The sequence below is a fragment of the Pholis gunnellus genome (genome assembly GCF_910591455.1).
Source record: "Pholis gunnellus genome assembly, chromosome: 3".
In the NCBI taxonomy this organism is placed as follows: Eukaryota; Metazoa; Chordata; class Actinopteri; order Perciformes; family Pholidae; genus Pholis; species Pholis gunnellus.
The window spans coordinates 382,188-394,754 of record NC_136529.1 but is presented as its reverse complement, the minus strand read 5'-3'; the positions used below and the strand labels follow the sequence as shown (position 1 = coordinate 394,754).

Here is a 12,567-nt window from a genome sequence, read left to right as displayed (position 1 = left end):
GCTGATACATTGCTAGCTGCACCGCCCGGCCTTCAGCCATATGCTGTTTGATCAACTTGATTAATAGACTGATTTAACCTCATCACAGTGATACACCACACATTTGAACATATTTGAATCATCTAGTGCATTCCCATGTGTACAAACATCACTGTCCAGATTGATTTCTGATTAGACTTTGAACAGAGCCACAGTCTGATTTATTGTAAATAATGACAAGAAGATTTCACACCAACAGAGAGCCAAATGCAGTTGCACTGGGAGGAAGCATTTGTGTGTGTTATTTCAGAAATCGAGTGGATTTTACATCATCAAAATATGACTGCAAGGTCCTTGCAAAATCTAATAACTTGCTTTGGAACCAAACTGTTTAGACACGTACAAAATCAGCACTGATTGCATCATTAAAAATATGAGTGTTTTTTGTTTAACAACGGCACAAACACAGCTCTGGCAAAATAATAGTTATTGTAAGAAAATATGTCAGCAGAGGTTTTAATGAAATAATTATTAATGTCTCTGGGGACAAAAACATTTGATCACAAACACACACACACACACACCCACGCACACACAAACCAAAAAACATCCTCCATCAATTCCATTACAAATGGTCTCATCAGGAGCCAAAATGAGCTATGAGAGAAGGCTGTGGAGCAGACAGGAGGTTTCATTCCCTTACATTGTGGTCTGCCGATCGGCTGGCAGAATACTAATGCTAAGCTGGAGGGAATGCGGGGCTTCTAGCCTGTGCAAAAAGCATGACCTTGGGCCACCGGCTCTGTGGGAAAACAGGAACAGCTGCAAAGGGATGAGAGTGCCCCCTGGCTGTGGAAGCATCATTGGCTCCACAACTGGGATTCTGCCAAGATGAGAGATGGATGGAGAGAGGTGGGAAGTAGTTTGTCCTCCCATCATTAAGTCAAGAGACTACCCCGCCCTCTGAAATCTACCTCCCTCTCCCTCACCCTTCCTACTCTTCCTCCCTTTGCCTTCTCCCCCCAACACCCCTTTACCACACACTATTTGACTTCCCTCTTTCTGTCAACCATTTGATTCGGCTTGTGTTCCTCATATTCTCCATTGACGCCTCTATCTAGGTCACAACAGGGTCTTACATGGCTTTAGGACCCTCAAATCTGACACACATCCCCCATGTCACAATCAATTGAGAATCCCCATTTAATGAAACACTCTGCACTGGACTTGTGTTATGGCCCATACCACCTAGCTCGAGCCTCTTTGCTGTAGAGCCAAAGAGGGTCTGTAGAAAAGGGAAGAGGCTCATCTCTAACATAACCTTAAGACACTAAGTGAGTGTATCTCGTGTGTTAACACACGTAGAATTAGATAATAAGATGGGTGCTGCATCTCAAAATATCTCAGGTGACTCCTGGCTTGTCTGCAAAACAAGTGTTTTTGTCTGTAAATAATGCCTGTTGGCATTCTTGTATTTAAGAGAGGGGAAGAGAGATGCGAAAATAATTGAAATGCCTTTTATTATGACTACTCTTGTTATTGGGTACTTTCATTGTAATTATTGAACTTGCCTTTTGTCGACAACACTGAAAAACAACCAATATTTGACTCTGTACCTGATGCTGAACAGTTGGGAATTTTAACTTTTTTGTACATCTAAAACTGCTAGAAAGACGCAAAGCGAGGATCAAAAGAGGAGCACTCGGCAGGCCGTAGGAAGACAATAGTTTAACTGCTGATGCGTTTCTAGCGATGGATCCTGGCCCCAAAATGCAACAGTCCTGCAATAAATCCTCCTTCATGAAGATTATAATGTATAGTTTGTGATGCTGCTGAATTGCATTGGGTTGTAATGATTGGTGTTTATAATATTGAGTTTGCCTTTGTTCATGTAATATGGTGGACAGAATATTAAAATGCAATGAAACCCTAACCCTAACCCTAACAAGCACCACAAACTGCAGCCATCAAAATAAAATATACTCCTCTCAAACAAAACAACACTATAACATAGAGGCCACATTTATTGTAGGGCTGTTTTATAAGACTGCTCTCATTTTAGCTAGGTGTACCTAATAAATTGGCAACTGTGCATTTTTTTATTTTATATTTAGCAACAAGAGTCTACAGCACAATGTTAGCATGCTGACATCATGAGAACTAGCACTAAACACAGGTAAGTAAAGTACAGATGATGGGAATGTCCTCAGTTTTGCAATTTGGCCATAAACAAAAGTATCAAAGAAATAGATAGTTCGACCTGATGATTCGTGATTACTACTGAGAGCACTGCTGTGTAAAGGCCTTTAGGAAGGCCTTTAGTTGGTCCAACTGTTGGTCCAACTGTCCTGTTCAGCTCTACAACAGAGTCCTTGCTTCACTGGCATTTGTAGAGAGAAATTCAGCAGCATAAAGTCAGTTAGGTTGAGTCTGACCCTGACCCAATCAATCTAAAAAAGTGTAAGTTTAAAGTTAATAGTGGATCACATTTTGGATTGGACTTTCATGTTTGGTGCAAGATAATTCAATTTAATCCAGGTTAAAAGTATAAACTAAACTGACTTTTAAAGAGAGCTAGCTAGAGCTAAGTTAGTTATCGAATTTGTTGCAATGTGATTTAAAGTTAAACCATGATGTGATTCCTTGTTGGGGCAACCCAGCCTTAGAATTTGGTGTTTAACATTCCCTTATTCTAAACGTATAGAATGCTCTGTCTTTCTGTAGGCTGCAGATGTAATAATGTTGCTGTATGATGCCTGATACAAAACAAAGTATTGTATTAGTGTATAAATAGAGTGACAGTTCCTATCAGTTGTGTACAAGAGAGTGATGTGATTCCAAACTCGTCAGTCATTCTGTTTATCAGCTGCTGTTGATGTACAGCTTACATGAAACCCTCTGATTTACTCAATCTTTGCCACCCATCTGTGTGAGAGCAGGAGTCAGCTGGAAGTGTTAGTGGAAGCAACAACAGCTCTGCATATCCGTTCTGTACAGTGCTGCATTTGTGGTGATGATATCTAGTTCCCTCTGAAAACAGGATGGAGATTAAAGGAGTTGTGTGGCAATCCACAGATCATTTGTGAAAATGTATAATTAGCACAGTTCCACTCTCAAAATGGAAATGTGTGCTTGTTTTTATTGAATGTGCTACGTGTATCATTTAATCATTGGTATATCATCAACTCAACAGTGTCCTTGTCAGTGTAAATAATGTAACCAAGCAGTGGCGGGCCGTGCATTTTATACATTGGCCTTCACTGCTGTCCTGCAGCTGAAACACAGCTACGGTTATTATTTGTTTTGTGTCAAAATGAAGCTCAATACCTATAAATACACTAACTGCAGAGAATACGGCGAGACTGCGTCTCCTCTCTTCTCTGACTGCAGCTGGGACTGCTGTGTGAGGCTTCTGTGAGAGTCCGCCTGTGTGTGCTTTGGGGCGGCGGAGGGGCTCACGGCAGCACCCGCTGCTCGTTAACAAGAGTGCAGAACGTACGAGCTTTAACATCAGAGTCAAAACACCAGGAAATCAGGAAATGTGTTTGCATCAGCAATAACTTAACAGGACTCAGACAGCGGCATGTGGTCTAGCAGATCCCATCCCAATGCGAGCACGACACGATCTCGGGGCGTTCAGACAGTTAATGCGTCCTGGCATGATCGGATGACCGAAGTCACATTGAAATGACAGGTGTAACCACGGCCATTGTGTCGTGGCATAAATGAAGGACAGGGAGCTGTTTTACAGCATACAGTTTTTGGTAGATTGCATAACGTTTCAAGTGGGTACTATTTCAATCAGGAAAGACTTGTTTTAGAATTTAACAATGATTTATTATACATGCATCAAATATGAATAGTGCAAAGTCTTTGGCGATTGGACTCCATCCTGAAGTACTATCACCGAGGGTAGGAATACTGAGGTCCAATAGGCCTAAACCCCCCTAGAGTCCAGACACTGGTGGTGGTGGTGAAAGCAGTTGATGCAGTCTGATGATGATGAGGAGCATGACTGTGATGCTGCCTGGAGGTGACTGGGGTGGAGGAGGGTCGCATCTGCTTAACGCAGAAATGACAACTGACAGCAACAGAGAACACTATTTAAAGTTTGACAGCAACGATGTGATTGGCTTTAGGAAACTGTGTGCAGAATGTGGTTGGTTACTTAAAAGTGCACGCCCCAATCAGCTGATAGAGTAAATACAAGGAGAGGAGAGGCAGATCATGAGTGAGTGTCTTCCTGACTGAACTTGCGCTTGAGCTTCATGAGAAGTGTCTTGGCATATTACAAACATTTAAGGTGGCTTAGGCTTTTGTTTGAAATGGAAGTCTAATAGTAACTCTCATCGTATCTCAGTTATGTTCTCGACCAAATTCTGTGAAAAAAGATCTGTCTCTGTAGCTGCTAAACTCCTCACTCTGTTCACCAGCCTGTGCCTGAGTGCTGTAACTGGTACAGTGGTTTATCGGAGCAGTTCTGATAGAAACAGCTGCCTGCTTAAACAGAAAGGAATGTGTAACATTATTCAAAATGTTTCCTTCATTTGTTGAAGATTAAAGAGACTGCCACTGCATTAGAAGCTACAAATAGTTGTATGTTTAGAGTAATTTTTTTCATACTCTTTTATAATGATTTGTCAATTGTTAAAAAATGCTATTTATTCTCCCATTGAGAAATGAAAAGTTTAGACGGTGATAACATGTGATGGTGGAGCTGACATACTGTGTGTAGTGATAGTTACGTGTCTCCCACTGACTGACTATAGATTTGACCTTTTAAAAACATAGAACAGAGACGAGTATAATCGTTTCCAGTGGCCTGCTGTTTCTTTTAACTTTTGAGTGATTCTGATTATCGGCGGTGAACAGCTTATGAAATATGTGGCTGATGAATTTGTCAGACTTGATTAAAAAAACATCCCTTTTATATAATGAATTTGTTAATATACCATTAAAACAAGGCTCTAATGGAATTCATCTCTTACTGGTTTAGTCTTATAGAGATGAGAGACTGCAACGTACATGATAACTTTATCATTGTGCTGGACATTCCTTCTATTTCCTTCTTCGCAACCTCCACTGGCTCCTGGTCAAATACAGAATCGACTTTAAAATATTACTCTCCAGTTCTTTTGTTTTGTTTTGTTTGCTCCTCTGTCTCTTTTTTTGTTTGTTTTCTTTGCCCTATGTAAAGCGTCTTTGGGTACTTAGAAAAGCGCTACATAAAATTAAAATATTATTATTATTATTATTATTATTCTATTAACTGGTCTAGAAAGCTTGACAGCAGGGTTTTACAAAATGTGCTGAGCTGATGGGCTTGAGGGGGACAGGCTGTGGACCCCAATGCTAGTCCAGACAAGATCCTGCTGATAGTGCTGTAACTGTAATGGGTAGGAGGGAGTCTTGTGGTGTTAATACGATGATGAGCATGCTTAGAGATGATCACTCTTGACCGTCAGTGTAGTAGCAGTAGAGCAGTCGTCCTTCAATCACAGGATCGGTGGTTCGATCCCTGGCTACCCTAATTCATGTCGATGTGTCCTTGGGCAAGGTCCCCCAAGTTGCTCCCGTAACTGTGCCTACAGTGTATGAATGTGTCTGAGTGTTAGAAAGTCCTGATGTCGTGCATGAATGGGTGTGAATGATGACATGTAGTGTAAAGAATCGTATAAAAGCTGAATATGCTCTTGATTTACAGAATATGATTTTAGATTGAAAACATTTCAAGGATTACATTTTCAGAGTAAGACACCGTGTTATGTGTAAATGATAAACACATTTTTTTAACTGTTGCAAGTTATGTCTTGCTTTTTGTGTGTTATCCATAGTAATAATAATAATGGTCCAAAATGTTATAAAATTGGCATAAATAAAAAAATCTTGACTTTTTTTGAAGTAGGACAAGCAAACCCAATTTGTCATAGAATCTTTATTCACTGTAGACATTCAGAATGTAGTAATGATTGCTGTTACTGTTACCGGCACCAGACCTAGGGGAAATCTGGACCGGCAGCAAAGGTTACACAGGCTAGGAAGCACTGTGTAGCCAACTGATCTCACTGTGGATTAATACAGAGATGGGATCGATGTTAGCGTCACGCTCAGGCCAGAGCTAGTTTTATTCTGAGCTCCATTGCAGATCATAACATTTCACAATTGACTTCAACATGGTGTGAACAAATACAAATATATTCCACCTCCAGTCCTACTAACATTTAACGACTACGGTGTAACACTGAAGTTCACGGACGGAACTAGCTAGGTAGCATTACAACGTTCGTCAGAACAATTAACTACAAAATATAGCTAACTACATTTATCACACATCTCTAATCAGGTTACAACATTACAAAACATTTAACTGTATTTACATTCAATTGCAACCCAAGTTACAGACAGAAACAAGTTTAGCATACCTGTGGATTAATACAGAGACGGGATCGATGTTAGCGTCACGCTCAGGCCAGAGCTAGTTTAATTCTGAGCTGCGCATGAGCGGAGCCTGTAGCTACGTTCGTCTCTAATGGATCCACAGCAGCACCAAAGCGCCATCTACTGACGTGATCGTGTATTACCTTGATATAAAGTCTGAAGAGTTAGAATAGTTCAATTATTAACAAAAAGTGTGTGGGGGTGGGGGGTCTGTTTTAATACAAATTAAACCTGTAGCATTTCCAACCTACTAGACTACCATCTGATTCACGCGCATCCTGTTAGGATGCAAGATGGCGCCGTGCCAGCAGCTCCCTGTGTGTTATAATTTGAAGTCTTTTTTTCACCTTTCCTCTCTTCTTTTGTTCTTTTTCCTTCACGTTTGGTTTAAATTACGGTCAGACAACGGACCGTACGTTTTTTCTCAACTTTTCTCGTGTTTTTTCTGTTACTTTTCTCCCTGTTTGTAACGGAGAGCCTCACACAATGAGTGGGGCCATTGTCTATTCTCGCGATCAGCTGATTGCGCTGAGCAAAGCGCGGCTTTTGCCTGGCGCCAGGCCTGAGATCCCGGAGGAACTGCGGAGAAGGGCTCGGGGCTGCAGGTCGGGCGCTAGGACGGGGAAGTACAAACCTTCGGTACCGGCGATTATAACGGGGAACGTGAGCTTATTGGCGAATAAGACGGACGAGCTCGGCGTGCTGGTCAAGACTCGTCATGTGTTTCACGGAGACATGGCTGCACACGGATTTCCCGGACCACAGTGCGTCGGTGCCCGGCTTTAGAACTGTACGGGCGGACAGAGACGTTATACAGAGCGGCAAGAAGAGAGGTGACGGGATTACAGTGTATGTGCACGAGAGGTGGTGCAATCCAGACCATGTGTGTGTGAAGGAACGCTTCTGTAGCCCGGATTAGCTGTTAGCCGTGGGGATGTGTATTATTTGCAGAGGGAGTTCTCATCCGCCATTGTTGTGGCTGTGTACGTTCCTCCATCAGCTGAGCAGAGGCAGCAGTGAACATCGTCCACTCCACTGTGTCTGGACTGCCGAGTCAACATCCTGGTGCATTTTTGGCTATTACTGGTGACTTTAACCTCACCACACTGGATAAAGCTCTGCCAACCTTCCACCAGTATGTTGACTGCCCACACAGAACAATACAACTCTGGACCTTCTGTATGCTAATGCAATGGATGCATACAGTGCCACTGCCCCCCCCCCCCCCCCCCCCCCTGGTAGTTCCGATCACAACCTGATCCTGTTAACACCAAAATATGTTCCTCTGGTGCAGAGGCAGCCTGTGACCACCAGGACTGTGAGGAGGTGGTCTCGGGAGGCTAAAGATGCCCTGCAGGACTGCTTTGAGTCAACGGACTGGGATGTGCTGTGTGGACCACATGGGGAGGACATCATCAGCATGACGGACTGCAACACAGAATACACCAAATTCTGTGAACACACCACCATACCATCCATGGATCACCAGTGACCTGAAAGCTCTTCTTAATAAGAAGAAAGCAGCTTTCAGGTCTGGGGACAGGGAGGAGCTCAGGAGAGTCCAGCGCGACCTGAAGGTGAAGCTCAGGGAGTGCAAGGACTCCTACAGGAGGAAGCTGGAGGCCAAACTCCAACAGAACAACGTGAGGATAGTAGATAACTGGCTTCAAGGTTGGAGGGAGACAACGAGCTAAACTGTTTCTTCAATAGGTTTAGCTCACAGCCCTCATCTGTCTCCACCTCACACCACACCTCCCAAACACCTCCCCCTCTATCCCCCCAGGTGAGCTGCATGAACACAGAGACCTCCACTTCAAAGGGCTCTTCCACCCTCCCCCCGTCTCTGTGACGACTGGTCAGGTGAGAAGACAGCTGGAGAGACTCCATCAAGGCAAGGCTGCAGGACCTGATGGCATCAGCCCCAGGGTCCTGAAGACCTGCGCCATCCAGCTGTCTGATGTCCAGCAACAGCCTGCTGGAGAGGCTGGTCTTGGCCCACCTCTGACCGCAGGTGAAATCATCACTGGACCCTCTGCAGTTTGCATACCAGCCTCGTGTGGGAGTGGACGACGCCATCATCTACCTGCTGCAACGAGCTCAGTCACACCTGGATGGACCCGGTGGCTCTGTGAGAATCACTTTCTTTGATTTATCCAGTGCATTCAACACCATCCAACCAGTGCTGCTGAGTGAGAAGCTGCGGGTGGTGGGGGTTAACGCGTCCACTGTCTCCTGGATCACTGACTACCTCACAGGCAGGCCACAGTTTGTCCGACTGGGCCGTGTGCTGTCTGATACGGTGGTCAGTGATACTGGAGCCCCACAGGGAACTGTTCTGTCTCCCTTCTTGATCACCTTGTACACCACTGACTTCCAGTGCACTGTACTTCTCCGTAGTCTGCTTGGGGAGCAGCATTGGAGCCGGAGACACCAACAGACTTAAAAAACTGGTTAAGAAGGCCGGCTCCATCATTGGCTGCAAACAAGACATTCTGGAAAAGGTGGTGAGGAGGACACTGAAGAAACTATTATCCATATTGGATAACCCGGATCACCCTCTCCACTACCTACTGCAGGGACAGCGGAGCACTTTCTTCAACAGACTGATCCAGCTCCACTGTCACAAGGACCGATACAGGAGAACATTCCTGCCCACTGCTACAACACTCTATAATAAATCACCTCTGGCCAGATCATCCTTCAATTGACTACACACCGCTACACTGTTGTTGTTTTCTGTTGGTGATCCTTGCACTACTGTTTAGTTTACCTAGTTAGTTAATTTAATACCATTCTATTTTATTGTATATACTGTGCTTTTTTTTTATTATTACATTTTCTTTGATTTTTTTATATTCTGCTCTGTTATTTTATTGTATTGTATATATTGTGCATCTTTCATACTTCATATTTTATGTTTACTCTGTAACTTTGTTTGCTGCTGCTACAAACAAATTTCCCCCTGGGGATTAATAAAGTATACATCTATCTATCTAATAAGGGCAGTACTGGCACTTTGTTCCACGTCAAGCACTGTCATAGACTGTATACAGAAAGTGAAGGTTGTCACCAACACAACAGTCATTGGTTTGTGGACCACAGTTTCGAAGCATTGAATTTGACATTTGGGCCGTCAGCATATTGGTTATTGGCAGTTACCATCTTGATTTCTGTCTGTCACCATCTTGTGTTTTTGGACCCAGAAGTGACAAGAGAGGGTGAAGCTCAATGGAGACCAAAATGTTACAATTAACTTACAACTCAAGACAAACTGTGAAAGGGTTAAAGTTCTAAGACGAAAACACAGACAACACTGTGTAGAGACCTGTCAATCACTGTGTAGCCCCGCCCTAAACATCCCCTGCTTTATGGTCTGTTTGACTCTAAATGGACCATCATTTACTAAATGAACATCATGCTGTATTGAAGAAGACTTGAAACTAGAGATTAAGACCATAAACTCATGTTTACAATGTTTACTGAGGTAATAAATCAAGAGAGAAGTAGTCATTTTCTCATAGACTTCTATACAACCAGAGGAGTCGCCCCCTGCTGGACACTAGAGAGAATGCAGGTTTAAGGCACTTCTGCATTGACTTCACTTTTCAGAGCTGGAGGTTGCCTGTGTGAGAGTGACCATGGGGAAATAAAGAAACACATCTTGGATGAAAGGCTGAACCACAGAAAGAGAGGGGCATTGTCTGGTTTCAGATATATAGCTAGAATAGAAAGTGTAGAGGCTGTAGAGAAATAATAGTGTATGGGGATGAGATGGGACCTGGCTGACCTTCACTGAAGCTTCTTTAGGAGAAATAATTGAAGCAAGAAAATCAGACTCCTCTTTGAAGGACATTTAAGTTGATGGTTGAATTAATTCCAAGCCATTATTTCCTCGCTATACTCTTGGTGTTCCTGGCCACTTAAGTCCACCATAGGCTACTGTCAAGTACTACTTTTGTATATGTGTGGTGTGTATGTCGTGTTTGTGTGTGTGTGTGCGTTGTCCAGTCTGTGTCGGTGTAGCTGTTTGCGGACTACCTGTCAGAATAATTTATACGGATAAAAGACACCTATTCATTTTCACAAAAGATGCCTGTAGGTCAAGTTTGACCTACAGATAGTTGGGGTAAGTTTTGTAATTTAGGGGTGTTTGTTCCCTTGATTCAAAAACATCCTTAAGAACCACATCTTAATCTATGCAACCTCCTCTGGATATAAACTCCCTGCCCTGTAACTGAATTAATATGACTTTTGATACAAACTTGGAGGACCTTACTGATTTTGTTTGTGTGCGTGTGTTGTGTCTGTTTTCCAGGAGGCCGTCATATCTCCTGTCTCCCTCGATGTGCTGTACCTGTTTCGAGTCCAGGCCATCTGCATGAATGACATGCGCAGTGACTTCAGCCAGAGCATGCTCTTCAGAGGTAACAAAGAAACACACACACACGAGGACCGTTTCGACCCAAAGTGCTCATGAATTGCAGCCACATTATCTTTAATGTCAATATGAGCATCAGTACACATCTCTTCCATGTGTACAGCCCTCTCTCAACATGCGCTGCATATTGTCTTACATTTGTGCAAGCAGTATCTTCTGACAGTTAGTATTCCTTTGATCATAGTGAAATCTTTCATATTCAGGTTATTTATGTGAGCTCATATCAACAGCTGCAGGCTCAAGGGAAAGTGACAGGGAAGGAAAGACATACAGCTAAAGCAGCTAAAACACAGTGAGATGAATTAATTTCATCTCTTTTATTGGCTACCCCATAAAGTATTCAGCGCCTTGCATTTCCATTATTTCATGTTGTGATTATGTGCTTGCAATGCACTCATGGATGTCTCATAGACACCCCTTCAGTGAGATTTGTCTGGTTGTCTCTTCTGTGTTTAACAGTGGAATATCCTGTTTTTCTTTCTTCCCTGTGCATCAGCAAACACCACCAGGATCTTTGAGGGGACGAGGATTGTGAAAACTGGAATGGTAAGGGAAGCGGAGGTGAATCACTGCTAATGTTTTTTCACATTTTATCCAGCAGAGAGCAGTGTCTATATTAGCTTTATTCTTCCCTGTATGGACAGGAAGGTCTCAAAGAGTATTAAAGTCAGGTTTAGAAAGCAGTGGTCCATATGAAACAGGGTAGCAGGGTTGTTCCAATCCTGACTCAGATCCGAACATATTGGACTGAACCCTTAAATATAACTGAAGGGGTAAACTCCTGAGTCAATGATGTCAAAGTTGACTGAGGCGGAAAATCAACAAATAATTTCAGATTCTATTCATTAACTTGTTTCTTTCTCAGCCGACAGTGTCTCCAGCCTCCTCAGCTGACATGGCTCCCATCTCCTCTGGCTCATCTACTTGGACCTCCTCAGGCATCCCCTTCTCCTTCGTCTCCATGGCGACAGGAATCGGCCCGTCTTCCAGCGGTAGTCAGGCAACGGTGGCATCCGTGGTGACCAGCACTTTACTGGCCGGCCTGGGTTTCAGCGGCGGTATCATCTCCTCCTTCCCCAGCTCTGTTTGGCCGAGCAGAGCACCAACCCATAACCGCAACTCCGCACGCCAGAACACTGAAGCCGCCGAGCCCACCACTTCTGCCTCCGCTGTTAAGACGGCCGCAGCCAAAGATAACGATGAGGCTGGGGGCGAGGACAGAGAGAACAGCAAGGGTCAAGGGGAGGATGAAGAGAGGGAAGGAGAGGAAAAGGATGAAGAGGAGGAAGAAGAAGAGAAAGAGGAGAAGAAGAAGAGGAAGGGATCAGGAGGTGTTGCGGAGGCAGGGAGGAAGAACAACAGTACGGCAAAGAATGAACCGTCCAGTGACACACCGGATGCTACTGCAAAGGAGAAAAAACAGACTGAACCGGATCCAACTAACATGCCACCTGTAGAAGCCCAACTGGAGGTGTATACCCACAATCCACTTGACATCAACTCAACTACCAGCACAGAGGCAGTCAATGAAATGGCAGAATTCCCTGTCCCCAAGGACCCAGCAGCGACACTCCGACCCGGCTCAGGGAGGGACAAGAAGCACTGGCCTTTCTCCATCCACACTGGTGAGTGAACTAATGTGTTAAAGCCTCATGTGAACAATTCCCTTTATTTGTAGAGCAAGAACAAGAAAAGGTATAATTTGGTGAATT

General features: G+C 43.7%; 1 protein-coding gene across 1 annotated transcript in view; it reads left to right on the top strand.

The window, feature by feature from the left end:
• The window catches only part of LOC306693940 (receptor-type tyrosine-protein phosphatase gamma-like), a gene marked incomplete at its 5' end in the record, with an annotated part of 535,669 nt that overhangs the window by 461,640 nt on the left and 61,462 nt on the right, over positions 1 to 12,567 (top strand). Inside the window, 3 exons of the mRNA XM_079156627.1 lie at positions 10,733 to 10,841; positions 11,352 to 11,401; positions 11,721 to 12,480. Coding sequence (XP_079012753.1) covers positions 10,733 to 10,841; positions 11,352 to 11,401; positions 11,721 to 12,480 — 919 coding nt within the window. The remainder of the gene's footprint in view (positions 1 to 10,732; positions 10,842 to 11,351; positions 11,402 to 11,720; positions 12,481 to 12,567) is intronic.